At 33.3% G+C, this 25,214-nt stretch overlaps 1 protein-coding gene across 1 annotated transcript; it reads right to left on the bottom strand.

The window, feature by feature from the left end:
* Positions 1–732: 732 nt before the first annotated feature.
* Positions 733–18,781, bottom strand: LOC117329028 (probable protein phosphatase 2C T23F11.1). Its single transcript, XM_033886714.1, has 10 exons — positions 18,682–18,781; positions 16,658–16,767; positions 16,215–16,298; positions 15,032–15,097; positions 13,344–13,409; positions 13,014–13,087; positions 11,357–11,498; positions 10,587–10,670; positions 10,115–10,260; positions 733–9,617 (listed from the first exon to the last, which is right to left on the bottom strand). The coding sequence occupies exons 2-10, from the start codon at positions 16,758–16,760 to the stop codon at positions 9,405–9,407; spliced, it is 978 nt and encodes a 325-aa protein (XP_033742605.1). The 5' UTR covers positions 16,761–16,767; positions 18,682–18,781; the 3' UTR covers positions 733–9,404.
* Between the last annotated feature and the right edge of the window lie 6,433 nt (positions 18,782–25,214).

Below are 25,214 nucleotides of genomic sequence, written 5' to 3' on the forward strand. Positions count from 1 at the left end.
TCCTTTATTATGTGGGAGGGGCATACATCTGTATAGTACTCAACTGTTACACATTAAAAATAATCTAAAACATTTACAAAAAAGTTTGAATTTATACATTTTTTTTATTTCAACTTGCAATTGTGACAACATCTTTTTTGTTAATTACATATATAGACCTGTACATAGGAACACACATAAGAACCATCAATAGAAAATAAAAGCAAACAGGATCAAATTGTGAGAGAGAAAAAAAAAACAAATTGATAGCAAGGATATGCACCAAATCACACACAACATGATATACCACCTTTACACATTATACTGAGACAGACAACACTTACTTCCTTTATATCATTATATGGCAACACTATTGTCTATTGTTTATAAATAGAAATGATGTAAAGTTATGCATATAAGGTTAGCTTTTAACATTTTCAATGTAAAAGATCATCAAATACAGAAAATTTAAACTATTACAAGTATGAGACACTTGAAATTTTCTATCAAATACAATAAGAAACATATTTGATTCTTATTTATGATATATGATCCACAAGACAGATTTCTTTACAATGTGACAAATGTTATGGGACACATTGATAAAATGATGTTATGCATTTCCAAAATGGTATTGGTGCCTGAATTTGTCAATGAAAAAAAAAAAAACGTTTTTTTTTTTCGGGGGGGGGGGGGGGGGGGGGGGGGGGGGGTTGATCAATGAAAAAAAAAAAAACGTTTTTTTTTTTCGGGGGGGGGGGGGGGGTTGATCAGAAGTATTTTCAGGATAAAAATGCAAATTGCAAATTACTGGTATTGGAATATATATTTTAAAACAAGTATATGAGGAACATACCTAAACAATAATAATTCCTATTCAACACAGATATTGCCAAGCAACCAAGAACATACAAATGGAAGTACTGGTTTGGTTTGGATTGTAAAATGTCAATATATCATAACCTATGCAGTAACATTCTGACCCAGACAACATACCAGGATAAACTGGACTTGTCGGTTTTGCATATACATCAATTTTAAGAAATTTTTCTCCAGCTGGAATTAATTCATATATGCCGGTATTTCTGCTAACTGCCTATTTTACTTGCATCAACTTTGACAATTATCAAAATTCCAACCAATTTGAGAAAGACAGCTGACGTTCGATACTCAGAAAGATGGCTGATATGTAGTCGAAACTGAGTTGGTGTAAGTAAAATTGGTTGTTACCAGAATTACAAGCACTGATCAAAATAGAAATTGTAAAGATCCTCTTAAATATTAGAAATAGTTAAAATAACAAAGAGTCTTCCACTGCAGTGCAAAAGAGTAACTTTTCCTTCTCGTAAACCATTTCTTATCACAAAAGTGGAACTATAGCTGCAGCAGGACAGTGCTGTGCTTGAAGGCAGAATACATTTTGTATATCCAAACAGAAAGTAATCAAAAGGAAGACACTGGAAGCTTCTCGGACAAATAATCTAGTTATTAAAATGGGATTTCTCCTGTTGTCATTCATAGTATAATTAATGACACCACTCATAGACCGCAATCAGAAGGAAATTACCTTATACAGACAACATGACATTATAATTATTATTATGACAATTTCTCTTGGTATTGCATATAATGAAGTACCGTACACATCTTTTTCCTAATGGGTCAAGGGAGATAAGATTTTATGTTTACCTGTTGTGGTAGTGTAGTGCGATACATAAAGGAGTAGTTGAAGACATGCAATGAAGCAACAATTCAAAAAGCATTACAACATTTTCTACTAAACATCCACAATTACACCTGGTGAACTATACAACAGCTGTACAGTTGCCTCCTTTACTAAAGTGTCTAGTCCGTCAACTTGACCCTGGACAGTGTTTGACCTGTAAGGTATACAATGTCTCATGTACCAGAGTGTGTCTGTATGTCAATGCTATGGTAAATACCCTTGAATATTGATGGGAAAATGTTACTATTTTCTGTTCGGAAAACTATTGCTTGATTTGGAGAGAAAAAAAGGAGAAGAAAAAATGACAAACAACTTGCAGGTAGATATATAATTGTGTATCAGTATAACCAGAAATGTTTGTTATAAACAGTTTTGTTAGAATTTTGATCCACTGAATGTGTTTAGATAATTACCTATCAAATTTGAAGGATATTTATCTAAATTTTTGTATTGTAAATCACTTATATTTTGCCTGAGATATATTTTTGAGTTAATATGCAAGGACAGGCAATCGGGAAATCAACTCCATGATTTTTTGTACACTGTTGGTTGGAGGGCAAGCTATCAGTTACCGTTGTAGTAATAATGTGGTGTCCTTGACTCTCACAGTGTATCATTCACAAATTCAAAGTCATTTCTAGATCAGCATTTGCAGAATTATGTATTCCCAAATAAATCTTAAAGAGAGAAGTTTGCGAAATAAAGTATTTGCAAAATCTAAGTGATTTACAGCCAATATATTTAGCTAGCTATGGCAAGGAAACACAAAATTCTGAAAAGAACATGACATTCATGAAATATTTAATAGGGTTATCTGTATGAAAAGGAACTTTATTCTCAAAAAATATGTAATGCTTCACATAAAATGTTATTAAAAAATCGGTATTGAATGTCTTGTTCAGGAGAGAAAAACAATTTTGTTTGTATTAAATTTTCATTTTTAGTTACTTCTTTGAATTCCTCTAATTCAATAACCTTCCTCTTAGTCTGAAAGTCCACCAAATATCACATGTTACGTACATCAACAAGAAATCGCAAACACACAACAACAAAGAAAACATATTACAGAGGCTTAATATTTGTAAACATCAAGTTAAGACCAGTACATGACTGATTTTAGTCAAAGATAAAGACCAACTGTACAATCTCTTACAATTTATAAAACAACATCTTGACGAAAAAGGTCAGGAGAGTCATTTTCACCAAATAGCACAATATTGGCACTTATTTTCTAAATAAAAACCATTCGTATTTTCTAAAAATGTACACCTATAACATGCTTCGATATCAATTGTACAAATCATTCACACAAGGAAATTGATTTCCTATATAACCATGCAATAACTAACATCACATGAATAAACGGATTCATATACAATGTATATACCTAGAACACTTCCAAATTAACTTTAAAATTTACACAACAAAGAAGTTATACTTCCTATAAATATCAAATTTATCGGGAGTCTTTGTTTTATGTTCTGCTCAATGAAACAATTCTAAATCATAATTCAAATAATTGATTGTTAAAGCACTGTTTCCAAATATAATTTAGAAAAAACGAAATTCTGTTGAAAAAAAACCGTTTTATAATAATAACTATGATATTTCCAAAAATTATTGAGGCCCATCAAATTTTATGAGTACAGGATTCTGTAGAACTCCAAAATCTAGATTAAAAGTGACAAGATATTGGCACTAATATCTTTGAAAGAAAAACATTTTTTCTAGTAAAACTACCAGATTTTGCATCCTTTTTTGGACCTTTTCATATCATCATAACCAAGATTAAAGATGTTCTACATTTCTTTTTAACTGTACAAATATACTATACAAATGTAACATAAGCATGTGACTTACCAATTAATAACATCTGCTCATACATTTGTAGTATTAGATGTATTCTTCTGGTAATATTTACATAAAACCAACAGTGATTCAGGCATACGTAAGTATAAAGAAAACTGAAAATATTAATAATTACATTTAAGTGATAATTCAATTTTTATGGATGGATAGAAAGGATGGACTGAGGTTTCATTCTATATTAATTATTATTAAAAAATGTACTGAATAAAAATATCAAATTTCCTACAAAACCCTTAATTAGTAATTAAAAGCATCTGTTATCTGTACAAAATTCCTAAGCAATGAAAATTAGCAAGCATTTATAAAATTAGCCCTATAATTCATAACTTAAGTCTATGACTGTTCCATATTGTTAGTGTCCTATATTCAACATGAACAATTCAATAATATCAATTAAGTGAAACGGATGTGAAACATTGAGAACAAATCTTGTATTAAAGCCAGAAAATTAAATGCTATATCTGTATATACCTAGGTTCACTTAACCAGAAACAGTAGAAGAGAACATCTGAATAAAAATTCTGTTACTGTAGTAAAAAGAAAAGAATTTTTTTTTAGAAGATACTAAATTTTCAAATTCAAATTTTATATTGAGAGTTTTGGAATGTATTTCATTCAGAAAAATATTACTTGTAAACACTGGTAGGTTTAAAGATTATCACATTTTGGTATAGTACAATTGTTATTTAATAGTATATTTTTTTTAGTTTTGTCATCAACAGCAACAAAAATAGACTATATTAAGTAAAATGAACATACCAACTATAACTTAACGCTTGAAATCTAATTGTGCAAGTTACAAAGTACATACACAGGTACTTGAAAAAATCATAAAGAATTAAATGTTTATTTTCATAGTAATAATTTGTTATGCTCTCCTTCAATACTTCCTTTGATAAAGATGGCATATGGACTTTTTATATGCACATCAGTATATGGTCTCCATTGATAATGAGATGAGGCTTCAATAGTATGTGGAGCATCATTTTTTCTATAATAAGAGGTTGAACACATCCATCGACTATTGCAAAAGTAACCAATCAGCCAATGATAATTCCTAACATATTATGAAGATACCAGGTACACCACTTGAAATCAATATACGTATCTTAGAATATCCCTTCTCCCAAATACAAGGAAATCTTCCTAACAGCTGATAATTAGATAGTTTTTTTGTTTGGTCTGGCCATGACCTTCACCTTGCCCAAGGTAATCAAGAAACAATATATATATTAGCATACAAAGACAGATGTATAATGGGTGAATGTGTTTAAGATGTTTTAAGTACATCTGTGTCACAAAGATTGGTAAAGTTATAGTGCAAAAATACATTATTTAAATTATAATTATGTTATTAAATAACAAATAATTAGTTATCAATAAAAAGAAAAAAAAGACTTATTTTGAGTCAATGTTAAGTACCAATGATTTAACTTTACATAGTTACTTTCTCCTATAATATTTCATGAATAAGATACAAGATTCCAACTATGTAACTATAAATTATTTTGTCAACAACCTTGTAGGATAAACTACTAGTTTCATTGAACAAACTCACACTCTAATAGAGTACCTTCAACCATAAACCTTTAACAATGATGACCAAAACAATTAATGGTGACCATTAAATGTCAGTTGATGACTCAATGACCTTGGTCTTTTGTTGCTGGTACTGAGACCAGATCTGCCTTTGTACTGGTATATGAAAAGCCATGTACACCAGCATGTGATGAAAACCAAATTGATGCAGAATTTCAACAGAATATTGCTGATGGAGAAGTACTTGTATAAACAGTGTACAATATATTTAACACTACCATAACATAGTTTAAAACTTACTGTGGAAGACTACATTTGTTAAACTAGACTAAGGTTCTGATGAAACTGAAAGTGTTCATTTGACAGAAACAATTACACACAAAATGTGTGAAAATCCAAGAATAACTTGTCATTACACACAAAATGTGTGAAAATCCAAGAATAACTTGTCATTACACACAAAATGAGTAAAAATCCAAGAATAACTTGCTTGACAATGTGCATGTATTAGATTGTACATGTACATGTATATACATTAAGGTTAAAAGTTATTTGATGTAGTTCATAAAATAATGTTTAACCTTTCATGATGAATCAAAATTCATAATATCTCTCTCATGATGGGTATGTCAAAAAATTTGGTCGATTTCATTACATTTAACTTAAAACAATTGGTACAACACTACAATGAGGCCATGAATGTTTCATCCAATTCCTGATGACTCCATACAAACAGTACTGTTGTGTATAGCTGTGAGGATCAAATGGTCAAATGGCGTACATGTTTGACAATTAGTACTTGGCCCTGCTATCAGTGCTGTAATGAAAAATATTTCTTCTTCTTGAAATATTCTTCAATGAAAACACCCTCCGAAAGAATTTTTTTTTGAAATTACTTCCTTACAAAAGGTTCTGCTTTTTATGTGCATCTTGTAAGTTAATAAAACATTGATACCAGAGGACATCAGGTTGGGTTGTGATTTCACCTTCTAGATTTACAAAAGGTTGTTTTACAATGTATTGCATTTCTTCTTAAACACTCAAGGTTTTTAACCAACAGTTGACAATTAATCTTAAATTCTAAAATTCAATTAATCTTAAATTCTAAGATTTGAGCTTGAATCTTACTGTAAAATTAAGTTATCAGTGTACATGTAATTTACTGTAGGAACAGATTTATTTAACACATGGACTTGGGAAGTCCTTGTGAATATCCCTACATCAAGAAATAATTCTAGTACCAATAATTACACATATCAGTGATATAAACAATTGTATATACCAACAATTTACTTAAACACCCAAGTCATACACTAGTTTGAAACTAAAACTTGGAACTCCATAATTCAAAAATGAATTATTAACTTATACAGATACACATAACACACCTATAGATTATGATCTATATAGGTTACATATAACATAAAAAAAAAACATTTCAAATACCTTTTAATGACCATCCCTATTTGATTTCCTTGTGTTACACTACCCAAGTACTACAACTGTTATATTCTACTTAATATATGTCAAGAATATGACATACACACAAACTGTATCATAACTTTCTCCTTAGAATTCAAACACTTATTCCTCACATAAAGAATGACAAATTAATTTTGATTTCTATTAATTCACCTTTACAATTTCAGACTAAAATGCTTTGTTTACCTTAAAAGTTTTTATTTCTGAATAGCACACCAGTATATATTACTTCTGATGTGTAGGCAACAATATTGCCTTGTTATATATTCCCTTTGTGGTCTTTTTTTGTATACTTCCCTACAGTTAATAACTACACAAAAAGTTTACCATTAAAATGAAAAGTATCCTAAAATCCTTGAGAAAAAAAAAAAAAAAAAAAAAATTACAATCATAAATCTAAACTCATGTTTAAGCTGCCTCTGGTACTTACACTTATACCCGGTATCATAAATGTTTGTTGCACATGCATATAATATACACAAGTGTAGTCTCCAATTCTCTGAAGTCATGGCCGAGTATTAGTAGGACAAGAAATAGTTTGTCAAGTTGCTTTTGTAAGATTAATTCGACAAAAAGGACCAGGATAGGATTGCAGTGAATTGTTTTCATTTTAAAGAATTCGACTACAGAAACTGTATGTGTGAAAGTTTTCAGAGTAAATGCTTTTAGATTAAAGTAAAACAATGTTCCTCATTGAAAAATATATCAGTTCAAAAGTAAAATAATAAGAATAAAATATGCCATCCATAAATTAAAATTGGCTGCGAAAATTAACAAATAAATGGACTTAATACTGTTGAAGAATAAATATTTAGCTGTGTATAGTGCTGTTATATCACAATGTTACAGACTAGATCTCTGGTCGTCATTAGGTACACTTACAGGTGTGACTAGTGAACAATGCTATTAAAGGGGCTATATATTTAAAAGTAGCTAAATTTATACATATATTAAGCATTTCCATTTCTAGAAAATAAGTCCTTCAGAAATGGATAGTCTGAATGATTGACTGTTAATTGCTTTAATGTACTGTAACAGATAGCAGATAAAAAGCAGATAACATTGAATAATTTGGACTAAGAAATGGACAGATTTTACTTCATTTCAAACAATTGTAGGTTGGACTCCTTAATAAGAGATATCGATCTTCTGTTAATGCTTTATCAATCTTTCAGCACAGGTAAGTGTAGATTAAGTTAAGATTGTTTTGAATATTGAAACAAAACATTCAAGATTTAGAGAAGTCACAGGAAATCAGTTGACAGATGTTGATATCTCAATGTAACCACAGAATTAATCTAATGGAATTCATCTTAATCATGTAACAGATGCCATGGTGACACATTAATACACAAGGAGTCAGACCGTCAAACATTGGTCTGAACAGGATTACATGGATCCAATCACATTACTAGTCTATATCACAGGAGAATATACTGCTGTTCAATCTATCACAATTTTTAAGCAATCAATAACCTACATCTACAATTTGTTCATCAACACGCACTGCCAAATCTAGAAATTAACACCAAAACTAAATTCTAAAAAATCACCAAAAAATAACCATTACTTTTTCTGTTGCACATGTTTTTAAAAAGAAAAGAAAAAAAAATATGTAAAAAGCAAACAGAAATTCCTTACAGTTTGGACGGCCGGTATCATAAAGTATGGTAATTATATTGATAAATAGGGAAAAAACAGGATTCTGAGACCGCATACTAGACCCGGCCAAAGAGACAAAAATTTATGTAGCAGAATTACTAGCAAACATTTCCATACCAGGTACTCAAAATAAATCTGTTGAACAAAATTTTTGTACATAGTGTCTTCAGAAGTAAAAGCATGCAAGAACATTTTATATAATATCAATTTACACATGTACCTGAATTATCTTAACAAATTAACAATGAAAATTCCTCTTTTCAGAAAGAGACCAAAAGTTTGCTATATATCATCAAGATCCAGTTCAGATGTTGAAATATGAAGCATGTGATAATCCACACATATAATTCTAACCTGTTAATCCCAATCAATTGTGAAGAAAAATAAATACTATCACCTAATTATATAAATTTCCAAACTCAGTGAAAATAAACAGGATTCCAAATCTTTGCACAGTAATACAGTAATACAGCATTACAGTCACTGACTTGTGTTCTAACAGTTATCTATAGACCCTTTTTTCCACTCAATGAATGGCTATAGAAAGATATGGTTCCAAATCAAATAGTGATATTTCATTACAAGAAATGTTAGAATAACTTCAACATCTATAAAATTATATAAAATCAATTTTAATTCAGACGGAAATTTTCAACAGACATGTCTTAATGTCTTAAACAACTTAAGGGATAGTTTCTTTCCCAACTGACATATTTTCTTTTATATTTTCATCAGCTCTTTTTCAACAAATAAACAATATCAATTCAAAAGGTACCTTATATAATAACAATATCTAGCAATCCCTGTCGACTTTTTTGCAATATCTATGAAGAAAAAACCATTTCACTCAATTCATAGATTGGAGTTCATAGATTTACTACATAACCAGACAGGATAAGGACAAAACTGTTACAATTTAAAATACCTATACAAAGCCAGAGACTTTCAATTCATTGAATTCAAAAAATAATTTACTTTCATTCCTAACTTAAATTAACTTATGGTCGTCAAGTTTTGTTTGATTTAGATTTGAAAATGTAGTACAGTAGTGTATTAATAAAAGATCAAAATGTTGTTAAAAGAAAAAATTGTTTCGTACAGTGAAGGGATAGATTATTGCTCGAGCTCCATATGATGATACTTAGTGTCACTTGAGATCAACACGATTGTAGCTTGCCTGGTAGCTGGTGAGATGTGCAGTGGAAGCCCCTCGGGCACCAGGCTTGGCACACTTTTTAACCAAGTCATCATAACTTTGACCAAATAAAAAACAAACCAAAACAACAGTCATATTATCACACCCAAGTCCACCCATTTGACAGTCTGGTGCTAAACATCTTGTCATCAACTCTTCACAAATCTGGAAAGACAACAAGCATATCATTCAGTCTAACTGTATAATGTTAGACTTATACTTTCCCCTAAACTACAATTTAACCAATATACAGGAACAGAGATGTATTCAGAACGACCACTTTGTCTATCACTGGACAAAATGACAAAATGTCTCCAGGTACTGCCATGAGAAGCTATAAAATGAAATAGATAATGGTGCATGTTCAGATATAATTTCCTGGATTTTATTTGATTTTCTGTGTATTCCAGTTTGACCCCTCACACAATTCCATTCAGGCTAAATCAGAGTGGTTAATGTCAAGTGGATAACTTAACAATTTGTAATAAAAATAAAATAAAAAAATATTCACAATTTTTGTAAAGAAAATGAAATAATTTTAAAAGTATATGATCTAAAGAGGAACAGCAACTCATGGAAAGTATATATTTTTCTTTTTTACTATTCTCATATACAGGTCTGTGAAATATCTTTTAATATTTTTTTTCATAATATGTACTTACAATGTCTGGTTCCATTCCTTGTGCTAGCCGAGCTCTGACAAAATCTACAACTTCCTGGCTAGTTAGGACATCCCAGATACCATCACAGGCTAACACGATGAATTCATGATCTGGTGTGATGCGATTCTCAATAACATCTGGATACGCTGGTGAAACACAGGATCAATAATTTCCATTACAGCATTATCATTAATATGTATTAAAGAGATATTTTCAATGATTTTCACATATCTTATAATCTAATGTCTCCAGTAAAATAGATCAGACAATGCTGCTGATGCCGAGGGCCATTCCAGTGACATGGAAGGACTTCAGATTTGTCATACAGAGACAACCAATAGAAGTGATTTAATTCAAACAATAATAGTACACAAAAAATAATAGTTTCTATATTTCTGGATTCATCATAAGAAAATTGCTTTCATGGTCAAGTGATAACTGCCAGGTGTGATGATGTTGACCCAATACTTACCTGTGACTATCTGTTCTTCTGGACCCTTTTTCTCATTCTTTTTAAACACAAAGTCACCTAATGCTCTAGAAAGTGCTAAATTACCTGTTAACAGAGGAGACAAATCAATTTTAGATTCAGATATAACGTGTATACGAAAAAATCATTAATGGAATAGATAACTGATCATGTCTCTTGTTCCAAATAATTTAAAGGCAAGATTTCATTCTTCAGATCTGTATTTAAGATTTCCACTAGCCTGAAGTTGATGTTTTCAATCTGACTAATAATCTAATGTACCATGGCTAGTAGTAGCAAACTCCACAGGTTAATTACCTAGTGATATTTTTAAAATATCACTATTAGTCCAGCTGAAAATTCTACTTGTCTTAAGTCTAATACTATTGTTTGGACCTTGTGCTCATATGCATCTGTCTGTAATTATCTGGAAACATTACTTCATTTGAAAATCATCGCAGGCCTGTTGTTTGCACAAAACTATCAGGTAAGTTGTGTGTTATTTATTTACATTTAAATGTTACATTCTGAATTTTTACAGCTAGCACATGGGCTTGTGAATATAAACGTTTTAATTTCCATTGCAAATAAAACATGTACACCTCTTAATTGATAACACAATATATCTGGTTAACTTGTTACCAAGTGACCCCATCCACTTTACTCAGAAACACCGGTCATTGACACAGTTACTCACTTGAATGAATTAAGTAAATAACTCTGAACATTACCTGCAGAAACCATGATTAAAACAAAAGATGAGAGAAGCATACCATTCACTCTATTAAACTCAACCCATCCTCCTGCAGAAATTATCCTCTTTGTTTCCGACTCATTGCCTGGTTTGTGATCATGAGACAATTGTTCTGCTGTTCCTTTTATGCTGACTACAGCCCTGGAGTCTCCAACATTACCCTGGATAATGAAACACTTACTATATACAAGGCATTATACAATTTATATGGAGAAAACATCAATGGAGAATAACTCAACATTTTAAAGCCATATACTCACGAAGAAAACTTTTATCAATGTCTACATTTTGAGCTTTTTACAGCTTTCGGACTTGATACATATATAGCTAGCAGATTATCGTGAATCAGAAACTGAAAGAAAATGTGTATTTATGAAAGTATACAGGGAATTCCCAAAAATAATAACTGTGGCTGCCGGAACAAGTTTCTCTGAACATTAGTCCCACAATGCAACGACGGGTTTTACAGTCCATACAAAATGGTGGAACGTCGAAAGTGTGGACCTGTGAAAACACAGACAGATTCTGCTAAAAAAGATGCAAAAGTGAGTGGAATTGGCAAAACCCAAGTATTTCCTTAGGAAAGGAAATAATTCGTTGGAACTTAGCGAGAGAAGAAAAGGGAATAGACTCAAATTCCGATTTTGCCGGACGTCTATTGGATTGCTGGTTAGCTTTTGAACATTGTCAACTTCACCGATCTAAAATTTTATTGATGTTTCGCTGTATGCATATTGCTACATTTTAAAATTAAGTATTTAAATGTAAACTATGTTTATTTTGTTCAGTTATTATGCGAATATTTTGTTAATGTGTTTAAATGAAAGCATTATTAGGCAAAGTTCATGTATGCTCAATATATAAACAACGGCCATGTGTGTAGTTTATGTGCAGTGCACGTTGTTATAGCCACGTACTCGGCTCCGTGACAAATCTCGCGATAAATATAAATGCGGCAAGTTATTTTATACACTGATGTCTCAAGGACTCCTCCGGTCAAGCATCCAGGCCAGTGGTCATTTTAACATTAAGAGAGTGTGAATGAGCATCTTGGATTGCCATTATTACATGTGTGCAATTAGAATTGTAGATTGTTTGGGAGTATGTGGCTTTAAAAGATGTGTGTTTCTCTCAGATCATTCCTTATTTCATTAAGCAGTAAGTCTAAGTCTATCTGACTTGTATCACCAGTGCATATTGTCAAACCAGGGTAAACTAATACCCAAACTGCAACACCTTCACTCAGGTGCTAACCCTTAACCGTTAAACAAACCAGAAGCCTCCATTATGTTAAATGAAATTGAGGTTATCATAAAAGATACAGCTGTACTTGCCATTCCTCAAAACTATCCACCTACAAATTTTATAGATATTAGATATATCTTACAGCAACTCAACATTGACCAATCATAAGTCTTCCTTTAAGTTAATATTCCAGGGTGTAATGATTTTTAAACTAATTTACACCATTATATGCATACCGTCACAACCAATCTTTGAATCTTACCAATACAGACACAATTTCTTATCAAACCAAAAATACAAATGTTGATTGCAATTTCTTCTGCTAGTAATGTTGAAATATAAATCATGAAAATATTGTCTCAATTGAAAATTTATACAACATTGCAAATTTTGCAGGTAAAATCTTTCTGGGAACACACATAATCACTTACACAGTAAATGGTATTGCCTTTGAATATTGTTATCACAGCAGTCGTTCCTGCTAACTCATCTTTCATGGCCTCATCTGTAATGTGATATATCATGTTCATGAGAAAGGAGTTTTTTATTACAAATTTCTGACTAACTTTGATATTTAAAAACATAACTGTTATTTGGATACATGTTATGCAATCATTTTGTTTAGCTTTAAACTTTTTCCTTGTTCATATAATCATATTCAGCACACTTCGTTTTAATTCCAAATCACGCAAGATGCACCTATTTCTTCTTATATGAAAGTAAGATATCCTCAAGGCTGCCATTAAAACTATGAAACCAACCTTTGATCATTTCTTCATCCAGCCCTAGAAAGCCCTGTCGAATCGCTTCAGGCACATTTCCCTGAGCTAAATCAAGTGTAAAAGGAAAAGTTTATATACCGTATTTGACGTAATAAGGGCACAGGGCACGGGTAATTGACAGGGGGGGGGGGGGGGGGGGGGGGCGCCCTTATTAAGATTAGTTATTCTGAAGTTTTATGAAACTGACTATACCTTATAGCAGAATACCCAAGGCTGTGGAAACTGTAAAATATTCAGTCATAAAAATATTCCAGATGAAGATATTTATTCATTATCATATATATATTAAGCTTAAACATCACTTGAATATTCCTGTAAACCATGCCAGCTGATCTTTAGGCCAGAGAACGTATGTTCCACCATTTATGTTCAAATGGAACTCTTTTGTGTTCTATTTATAGACACAGGTGATTTCCCAGATCATATCAGACATCGTTTTCTTTGACCTAATAATTGATTTACAATGTCTTTTACTAGCTTTCTGTTCTGAACTAAAGTTATTTATCAACAAGAATGAAGTCTTTTACTTTATCGTCAAATAAAGATGGTAAGTTAAATTATTATTTATATATAATGTGTGTTTAGTTTCGGGTGCTCGTTGCACTGATATGTCATCTGTAGGAATAGACAAAATGTGGTGAAAACTTGTGTTCCAGTTACTTAATTTGCAGAAGAAAATTGAACACATAAAGTAGCAAAACATTTCACATGAATTATTACATGAATCATTATTTTTAACACCATTTTGACACTCAGTCAAAGATTTATTTCCTTGAAAAAAAGGTAGGGGCGTCCTTATCAGGACAGGCACCCTTATTAGGTCAAATACGGTATGTATTCATCAACACCAGGAATGTATTGCAGTGCAGTGTCGACTATTTGGTTTGGTGTTTTAGAATGCAGCAAAATACAAATGTATTTAGAGATGACAAACGCTACCAGGAAGCTGGAGCATCTTTCAGAATCATTTTGATCGCTATCAAAACACAGGTTTATTGTAAGGTCACATTCAATTGGATCTCAATCTGAAACTCACTTTTATATAATATTTGGGATTGCCACAACACCTGCTCATAGTTAAATAGCCAACCGGTATCAAATTTACTGCCCATGGTGCATGTACCTTAGTTTGAAGTAACTATATTTTGAATCGAGCCGAAAAAAATGTGATTTTACTACACTGCAGAATACCATTTCACCTCTAGAATATACAAGGTTGCTTCTTCAAAGATTTTGTTTGTGGTTTTATACATACTTACAGTAGATATATGAAGGTTAATATAACCAGACGAGACCACAGATCTAAGATGAGACATCCACTAAAGGATAATTATAGTACAATCACACAGAACTGTTATACTTAAACATAGTAGTATATGGCATCTCGTATATCAATCATGGTCACATTCTTACCACCACTCATTCCAAGCTGATCATCAAACAAAAGATAGTAATTATTGCAAGCAAGGGATATTCCAGAACTATATGTGTGGCAGACTTGTATTAAAATCTGCTAGGTGCTGGGTTAAATCTACAAGATTTTCTTATACTAAATATGTTTTTATATTTAATGGGTGATGGGGTCTCAAAAAAATGCCTTCCACCCCTCACATGTACAGAGATATTTCTTATCTATAGACTTTTAGATTGTCTTTGCTTATACTTACAGTATGCTGGATGAGACAAAATTTTCTTATGAAGATTGATCCCTGCATATTGAGCTATTTTGGCACCTGCAAAACAAATTGATACAGTGTGACAAAATCCATGGAATAAATATTATTATATGTATCTAGCTAGGACAATACAGAAAACATGTATTATGAGTTCAGTATTATTTAGTGATAGATATGATTACTATTATAAATGAGAGCTGCCCTGCAGGTAGGGCGTAAGAATTGTACCTGCTGCCTCCATTGCATGATCATAAGAGGCAACTAAATTTGGGATCTTATCTTTTCTCTTCTTCCTTAACAACTTTCTTCTTCGTAATGTCTTCCATGACAATGCCTCACTTTTGGCCTTTAGTTGAGCACTCGCCCCTGTGACGGAGGCGTGGGGTTCTGTCCCCTGGCCAAGACATACCAGTCATTAAAAATGGTAGTTGCTGCTCCTGCTTAGCGCTAAGCATACAAGGAGTGGGACGACTGGTTCGCCCGTTGTCAGTATAATGTGACCAGGTGGGGTGTCCTGCTGGGTGTCTTCGGCAGTATGCTTCAGTGAGGTAGCACTATAAATCGGCATAAGTTCTGGCCTATCACAAGGAGACTTAACACGAACATACTGCAGTCTCCCAAAACACACATACGCACTCAACACACACATGCATGTCACACGAACGGGAGGACGTCCTTAAATGACCTTAGCTGTTAATAGGATGTTAAACAAAATAAACCAAATATAAATGAGAGAAATATTTGTGGCAGCTAACAGAAGTCATTCCATTTTCTGTTTATTAGACTAATTTTCACATTTGTCACAAGCACAAGATATATGTATATATACATTACCATGGTTTAATGTGTCTGATTCTTGGAAATACAGAAAAAGCTCTTTTTGCTAAAATTGATCATTAATTATACGTGGGAACATATTTCCAAAATAGTTAATTAAGTAACAACTAACAACACTGAAAACTGTCACCCATGCATGACATGTTGTATTTATTTATATAATCTTTATTTCAATAATTAAAACTGGGACATGTCAATTGAAGTCATAGATCATCAGGCACAATTTTGGAATGAGGAATATATGCTTTCCATTTTTTCTTTAGATACAATGTTCATAATCAAACATCATAATAACAAGCAACACACTACTTATTCAGTCATTTATGTTTAAGTTTACCTCCATGTCCATCAAATACACCAAAGAACTGAGCGTCCTTATCTCCAGGCAGTGACAGAAGGTGTGTGTGGGCATCCTCCATGTCTGTACATAGTCAAGGATATGTCTTTCTTTTTCTGTCTTATCAAAATTGTAGAATAGAAGTTTTTAATTCAATATCACCAAATAACGTGATCACTTTTTTCATAAAAGAGAATGATAACTGAAATTATAACGAGTGCCTGTGATAAAAAAGATCATGTACCCTCTTTAGTATTACATATTTATTTGTGGGTAGCTCATCATATTGAATATAATCAACTTAATAGGTTAATATTGCATATAGCTTCCAACAAAATATTATTCAAATTTTTGTTCCTATGCATGACAGAGCCTTGCAAGTCATAACATTGGGCAGTTAGATGTTTACATCTCCTACATTTTTGCTACTGAGAAAAGGATACTTATTCTCCATCCCTGCATACATGATGATCCAACCTTCAGAAACTGGTTCTGACAGCTGGATGTTTCCTTGGTAGTAACAGGTTCAGACAGAGTCTGACCCATACTTCATCTGTCAAAAAATATAATCATCATTTGTTTCTTCATAGGTTTGCTGTAATGTTTTACATGTTTTGAAGATGATGTACACATATCTCATATCATGCAGCAAGTACATCAATTGCCTGCCATATTTGAAAATTGGATGATTGGTCATCTTCATCATCAGTATTTCAGGAGGTCAATTTCAGATGACAAATTCAGAATATGACTGCTTAATTATGACCAAGACTCTGGAATTTAGCTGATTTATAGGTAGCCCGAGTTTCCTCTGGCCCTGTCACCATGTCTGGTATAGGGCCAGAGCGCACTACTATATGAAAACGTGGAATTCTCCGACACCGTTTGGTGTCGCTAAGAATCTGGTGCAAATACAATAAAATCGGGAGTGACATAACACCTACCTTACATATATGGATAAATGAGATATTTATTTACTTCAGAACACCCATTTAGTCCCACATAGGTGTTTTATTCCATCCGTATAGACCCTCGCTTTACGCTAGTGAAAATTTCATACTTGACTCGACGCCATATTGCTAACTATGTAGGTCGTGGGCGGCCTAATTACCCTGATCAGTGCGCGATGGAGCGAAAAGAAAAAAAAATACAACATTTATTTTTATATATTTTACCGCTTATAGTTTATAAATAATAAATTTTTGAATTGAATATAACAGGTTTTGGGAAATAATAAGCTTAGTTTTCTTAATTTTAACTATGTAAGAAGAAAAACACAATAATTGATATGTGGTCTTTTCGGTCCATTGCGTTCCGATTCGGGTGGTTAGGCGTACTATCACTTACAAAATGGCTGGTCAACAGTATGAAATTTTGACTAGCGTAAAGCGAGGGTCTATACGGGCGGAATAAAACACCTATGTGGGACTAAATGGGTGTTCTGGGGTAAATAAATATCTCATTTATCCATATATGTAAGGTAGGTGTTATGTCACTCCCGATTTTATTGTATTTGCACCAGATTCTTAGCGACACCAAACGGTGTCGGAGAATTCCACGTTTTCATATAGTAGTGCGCTCTGGCCCTACACCAGACATGGTGACAGGGCCAGAGGAAACTCGGGCTAATTTATAGGGTGATGACCCACTCTGAAGGCATTCATCTCTGTTTCGAATATGTGTTATCTTCTTTTAAACAAATTGTTCAATTGGTATTGAATAGGTTAAAAATGAATTTTGCATAACAGTAGATTTGTTATCACTTTGCAATGTATTTATTATACCAAATGAAACACTGTATTTATATCAATATATTTATAGAACACTTTCATTTTACTACTATTACTTACTCCAACAATGTTAGAGGTTTTACACGGCGAGATACTTTTGACAGGCGCCGTGTAACAGCGGCCTCTTATGTTTAGGAGTATAGATCTACTATTCTTTGATACACATAAAACCAATGTGTTACATATACATGTGACATGTATATGTATCACATTGGTTTTAAAGTGTAGCCTAGTTTGTCACAATATCAAATTCAATCACAAGGGCATCGTAAAACAACAATGAAGAGGCGTCTGTTGAAAGTGTTTATATTTCGAAATTTATTATATAGATCTAGTGTTACATACATGTCCATGCAATATCATAATTATGTGATTCAACAAATTAAAATAATCTAGATTATTATTGTAACGAAAAAAAGCTATACTTATGACATTCAAGACCATGAGTATTTATTTATTATGAATTAACATTAAGAATGTATCGACATTAACACCACTCCATTTAGGGTACTACAAAACAATGTTCGTGATCAACATCAGACATGTCAGAAATCGACTGGCAACGGGTACCGAATTGATTTGACGCACTGACATATAAGGACTATTCTAACAAACTTGAAATCTTACTTCTTCTTCAAAATGATATTATGGGATATGAATGCTCAAGAAAAACATACTTAAGAAAGAAGTTTCCTCCAAATTTCACGAAATTCCGCTCATAAGTTTTGGAAATTGGTTTCCGTATCGTGACCTTACAACTGAATGACAATAACAAAGTTCATCCGCAGTAAAATATAGTTCAAAATGATGGTTCACAATAGAAATTTACGAAATAACTTTGTAACATATTAAGCCAATATCAGTTTAATAAATACTTCACGATATAGCAATGTTCTTTATAACACATTTTCTTCCCTTTTCTTTAATAAAATGACACAACGCGCAGGAATAATAAACGGAAGTGTACATTTGTGCAGAGTAGGAGAAACGTCTCCGGAAATGACCTTTATCGTAACCTTACAGTAAAGGGTACTGTCTAAAGACACGATAGGAATAGGACCAAAATTAATGATAATAATCTAGACATGCTCCTGTGATCAAAGGAAAACATTATGTAAACGTATGTCAGAGTAAAATTCACTGTTTCAACTTAAATGTTAGAATGTTTTCTAGTTACTAAATAAAGTATGGGATTTTACAGTTGTTAGAGCAAGGGTACGTAATTTCGCACAGTACGTAAATTCGCACACCTGACATTTTTTTGCGTTTTTCCTCCAAGTGGTCGAGGACTGTGTTTTTTGTTTACATGTTGACTAATGCCAACCTTTAGTGGAACATTTGCCGTTTTAAGTACATATTTTCAGATTTAGTTCGTTTTGAAAACAAATTTTAACTGATACGACTCTCGTCCGATAAAATGGATACCGGATGATTAAATATTTTATTTAAAATAATCCCAATTGTTGATTGGCATGTGAATTTGCAAATATTTAAGGAAAATATCATTTGATCAGATTATAAACAAAACTTATTACAAATCCACCAAGTATAACTAATAACAGCGCTGACCTGCAGACACCCCGTCATTTTCACCGCCTTGTTTACATTACCTCCGTAGGGAGCGGTCATTATTTAAAGCAAAAATGGCGGTAAATTGACACTTTCCAATTTTACATTATTTTGTTTTTAAAGATATTTTTAATCATGGCATTGGGCTTAATCTTAGTTTAGGATGTTGTTTGTCTACAAAATGGCTGAAAACTATTTTTACCAACAAAATTAAAGAAGTTAGATGGGTGTGCGAAATTACGTTCCCGATCGTCTTCAAACCCAGCAATAAACACAAGTTAACAACAGCTCCCTTGCGCAGTGATACGTGTGCGCATATCAGGTTGCACACTTGTATGTTACGAAGCATTTGTACATCTAACAATGTGAGGTATTCTTTCTTGATTTGAAATTGATTTGATGGAAATGTATTTAAATACATACCGAAAGTGTGCGAAATTACGTACCCCCACTCTACGGCAGTAGCGGATCACTCGTTAGAATTCCAATAGATTATTCTAAAAAAAAAATTTTAATTTTTTGTTTTGTATTTGAAACCTAATATCATCAGATGATGGACTATTCAAATTGCCCTACGTCCGTGGTCCGTGACCCGTCCGTTAACAATTCAATGACCGTAATTATTCGTGCGTTATATATATAGTACCGTCCGTATTACCGTATGAACGCGTACGGTAGTCGGTGTTACGTGACGTCTTACATGTATGTAGTGTTATTTCATTGGTTGTTTTTATATGGCGTTTGGCGGGATATTCTTTGTCAGAATCAGACATATTTTTCCTTCGACTGCACAGAACCTGACCAATTTGTTTGTATGTCCTAAACTATGTTCATATTATAATATTCTCCAATATCTATGGAATAAGTACTATTCAGGTTTTGTAAGTTATTATGGAATAAAGTCAATTAAGAGCTAAATTATGCAAGACGAAATATGAATAAGATCTCGTTATGATATTTCAAAAGAAATATTTATGTAGATCTATACAGTTACGTACCATACAACCTTCTGATTTAGTTGGAACAGTACGTAGCTCCATCACCATCCAATATATATCTGTAATTAGAGAAGAACAGAAGAATGATTCCATCATAGGATTTCTGGCTTTCTCGAGTACAATGGGGACAGAAGCCTTTTTAAATTCTTAGAACGCAATGGAACATCGAAAAGACAAGGTGGATTCGTGCCTGATATAGTCGACATTGTCCAAAAGTACGATCTAACATCATACATATCCCAGTATGCTAAAGACGGCAACTTTCCAAGACGACGTGAGTGGAAATACAATGTATATCGTCAAAGCCGCGATAGATATACATGAAGACAAACAACTGGAAGAAAGAATGAACAATGACTCTGATTATAATCGTTTTAAAAATGTACATAAGACATATAGTGAACCATACAACTTGTTAAAGTTGATAAATACGAACAAGAAAGAAATATTATACATCTGTAAAATGATAACATGCCCACCTACAGAACAAAATAGTAAAATTTGTGGGAAGTGCGGAAAACCCTTCCATGACGTCATTAGGCATTTCGTCACTGACTGTAATGTGACATTCTTTATTAGGGACACTTTCATGGACAAAGTAATAAACTACTATGGTGTCCAACCGTATTTGATACTATCGCAGATGGAAGAAGAAAATTTTGTAATTGCCCTATTTAAAGGAGAAATAGACAATTAGACACTAGGCAGTGTTTATTTTCTATGGAAAGCGGCGCAGCTCTATTTCAACGCTGCCGATATAACGTAGTCTATATGTCAAGGGTGAATACACCCACCAGCAAAAGGAAATGATTTGATGAACAATTGAATTTATATTAATGATATATTTGTACATCGTATGATTTTCTGATAATTTCTAACTTTCATTATTATTACTTGTAATATACACTCTCATATTTTTGAGGAATAAAGAATGATGATGATGATACCATACAACCTTCTGATTTAGTTGGAACAGTACGTAGCTCCATCACCATCCAATATATCTGTAATTAGAGAAGAACAGAAGAATGACTCCACCATAGGATTTCTGGCTTTCTCGAGTACAATGGGGACATAAGCCTTTGTGATGGCTCATGGATATGGGCATTTCAGCTGCATAGTCCAATAGCTAGCTTCTGTGGCTGTGCGGTTGAGTGTCGTGTCTGTGTACCGAAGTTAAGCAACGTCGAGCGTGGTCAGCTCTTGGATGGGTGACCGCTCCGTTGTTCCCTCTGTGCACGTTACACCTGCGGAGATGAGCTAAGAACTGCATGAGAAATTGTGCTTTCCAGATGACATCTTATATAGAGAGACACCGATATTCCAGCTGGTTGTACCTCGGCCTGGTTTCTACCATACTTACCATGATACACGGTGGCATGGGACATCAGGGTCGTGATCGGACATTAACTGAATGTATCCCTCATCCAGGATAGGTTCTTTTGGATCGGCATGACCTGAGATGTTGAGGACTACATCAAGAGATGTGATAGATGTCTGCCAAAGAAGGCCCCAGTAAACCAAAGAGACCATTGGTGAGTATCCCATACCTCTCAACCTCTAGAACTTGTCTTCATGGATTTTCTTGGTCTAGAAACATCTAAAGGAGGACAGCAGTATATATACTTGTCATAACGGACCATTTGACGAGATACTGTATGCTGTTGCAATTCCCACCAGGAACATGACAACAAAGACAACTTTGTCATTCACTATGGGTTGCCTAAAAGAATACATTCGGATAAAGACCCCAACTTCATGAGCAGGCTGATGAAAAAATTTCTGTATCATTACTGGAATGGAGAAGTATAACCCCACACTATGCCATCTCATTGGAAACGGACTCTGCGAGAGGTTCAATCGTACGCTTCTTGTTTGTTGGGAACTTTGTCTGAAGGTAAGAAGACAAATTGGAAGTCCAACGTCGGTTCCCTAGTGCACGTTTGCAACTGTACTAGGCAGGAGTCGACTTGCCACACACCGTACTTTGGTATGTTAAGTTGAAATCCAAGATTGCCAGTATATCTAGCCTTTGTAGCTGACAACACTGCAGATTGATCGCGATTCTCTGAAGGATAAACTCTCCAACGCGTATGAACTTGCCTCAGCGTTCTCGCAGCGGAAGAAGATTAGACAAATGACTGCGTATTACTCGAAAGTTAGAGGCGCTGTCCTTGCCGTTGGCGACCGAGTACTTGTAAAGATTGTTGTCCTCGATGGAAAGCAGACTTTCTGATAAGTGGGAGGAATATCCATATATAGGTTCATTACTCAGCCAAACTCCGATGTACCAATGTATGAAGTTACGAGAGAAGATGGAGAGGGAAGGTCGAAGATGCTTCACCGCAATGTACTCCTTCCTATAGACTTTCTACCTGGCCGATCTGACAAACCAATACCGGTACCAAGACCCTGAAAATCAAAGAAATCTGAGACTGTACCTGTTGTGCAAGATGAAGACAGTGTATATGTAGCTGCGACAGTGGAATGCGAAGTTGATGACGTCACATCCGGGCCCAGAATGGACCATCACGATGACTCTGAGCAGGTTGATGAGGAGGGAGAAGAGGACCCTCTTCAGGATGTCTCATCTGCTGCGACGGGTTACTTTGCATTCAATGTGCCTTGCTGGCAATTACTTACCATTTACAATATATTAACCTTTGTGTGCTTTGGAGTCATGTGATCTACTTGCGGTGTACTGTAGTGATGGAAACTATGCTTTATGCTTATTGTCATCTTATTTTTCCCTTCTTAATATTATTGCAACTTTTCTTTTGTCATGCTCCATACATCCTGTATGTATTTTAGATCGAACGTGTAAACTAATTGAGATACTTTTTATCACATAACTCTGAAAGCTAACAATTAACTGATTTATATAAAAAAAAACATGTTAGTGGAGGTTAGAATCATATAATAATTAATATCAAACAATAGCAACAGCAAACCTAACCAAATGATAATATTAAGGCTATACATACTACAATACATTTAAAAGGAGGTCCTCGTAACAACTTAGCTGTTATGAAGACGATGTCTATGAAGGATGGGGCAACTTATAGACACAGTTATAGTGTCATCAAACTGGATAATATACATATAGTCTCGTGTGTTAATTAAGCCTTCATGTCAGTGGTTAAAGCCATCTTGCCAAGCAACATATGGGGACGTAAAAGTATTGTGTTCATTTGTTATGTCGGTAATCAAAAATGGTTAATGAAATCACCTTCTGGCCATACTTCTTAGCATGAAGATTGTCAAGCACTACTCCGGTTCACACCTACTTTGCTTTACATTTATGGCAAGCCAAAGTGGAAAAAAGTCACTATTTATGGATATCCATAAATCATTTCGAATATCCTTAAATCATTTTTGAATATCCATAAATGAATTATGGATATCCATAAATCATTCATGGATATCCATAATTCATTTATGGATATCCATAATTCGACTTATTTATGGATATTTAAAAATGAATTATGGATATCCATAAATCGAACCACGGCCAGCAGGGTAGACAACTCTTGATTGTCAATATCGGAACTCATCTGACTTTTTAGAAGTTATTTGTGTTTTTGTTTTGGTAATTTTAATCTAGATTTGAAATCGGTAATATGCACATTGTATGAGAGGTACTTTAAATGCATAAAGTGAAGAAAAATCATTCATTTCCTCTCTATTTGACAGCGTATAGATCATAGTGTTCGTAGAGTGTAGAATGTACCTGTCGTTGGTGTACTTACGTAGATCTACAGTACAACATAAATTATAAACAAACTTTGTTTACATCTTGCATTGCAGTAGATGTACTACATGATTTATGAACAAATTTTTGTACTGAAGATGTGGCATATCACGTACATAGAAATATGATCAGAGAACAGACTATATGGTCATTTATGTTTCATTATTTCAGACGTGGAACTTATACCAGTATTATTTGTAGATCTAGTAGGCCTGCACATGTCTGATAAGTATTCTCTTCGCCGACTGCAACTTATAGACCAAAGTGTAGTGACTATGTTGATCATGAAACAGTCAAACTTGATTTTAAACAGATGTTTATGTTCTTTTTGTGACTTTTGACATTGTTTTCCTCCGATAAGGTACAGGAAGTGCAGTAATCTCTGTAATTCAGGGGAGGTAACTAATTAATTATGGATATTAAGAATTATTTATGGATATCCATAAATGAATTATGGATATCCATAATTCATTTATGGATATCCATAAATAGTGACTTTTTTCCACTTTGGCTTGCCATATTATGGACATTGACAGACAATTGCAGGTATTATTGTAGTTAACATTACGACATTTATCTTGACAAAGGGCCTGCATTAGTCATACTTCTCACTCTCCTATATTACTATACAAGATTGATATCAAATCTAGAATGCCAATCATTATGTACCCTTGTATATATTGAAAATATCATAGGTTGTCAAACATGGGGAGGTCCTAATGACCGTTTCTGTGTTTAGAGGTTATTAACATTTTAACACTGATTATATATAATTATTGTATATAATGTTATTTTTTTATTATTTAGTCGAATAATTTCGTTCTTTTTTGTCTATGAAATGTTCATTTTCTTGTGATCAACCATTTGTTCAGAATATTAATAGTGATACATA

The sequence above is a fragment of the Pecten maximus genome, chromosome 6, assembly GCF_902652985.1.
Source record: "Pecten maximus chromosome 6, xPecMax1.1, whole genome shotgun sequence".
NCBI lineage: Eukaryota > Metazoa > Mollusca > Bivalvia > Pectinida > Pectinidae > Pecten > Pecten maximus.

Excerpts from the sequence above, each read along its gene's own strand:
- LOC117329028 (XM_033886714.1), bottom strand. The coding sequence starts at position 16,760 with ATGGGTCAGACTCTGTCTGAACCTGTTACTACCAAGGAAACATCCAGC. Across the intron at positions 13,410-15,031 it reads TTTGTCTCATCCAGCATACT|CTCAGGGAAATGTGCCTGAA; the intron begins GTAAGTATAAGC and ends CACTTGATTTAG. Across the intron at positions 11,499-13,013 it reads AAGGCAATACCATTTACTGT|GGTAATGTTGGAGACTCCAG; the intron begins GTAAGTGATTAT and ends TTCATTATCCAG.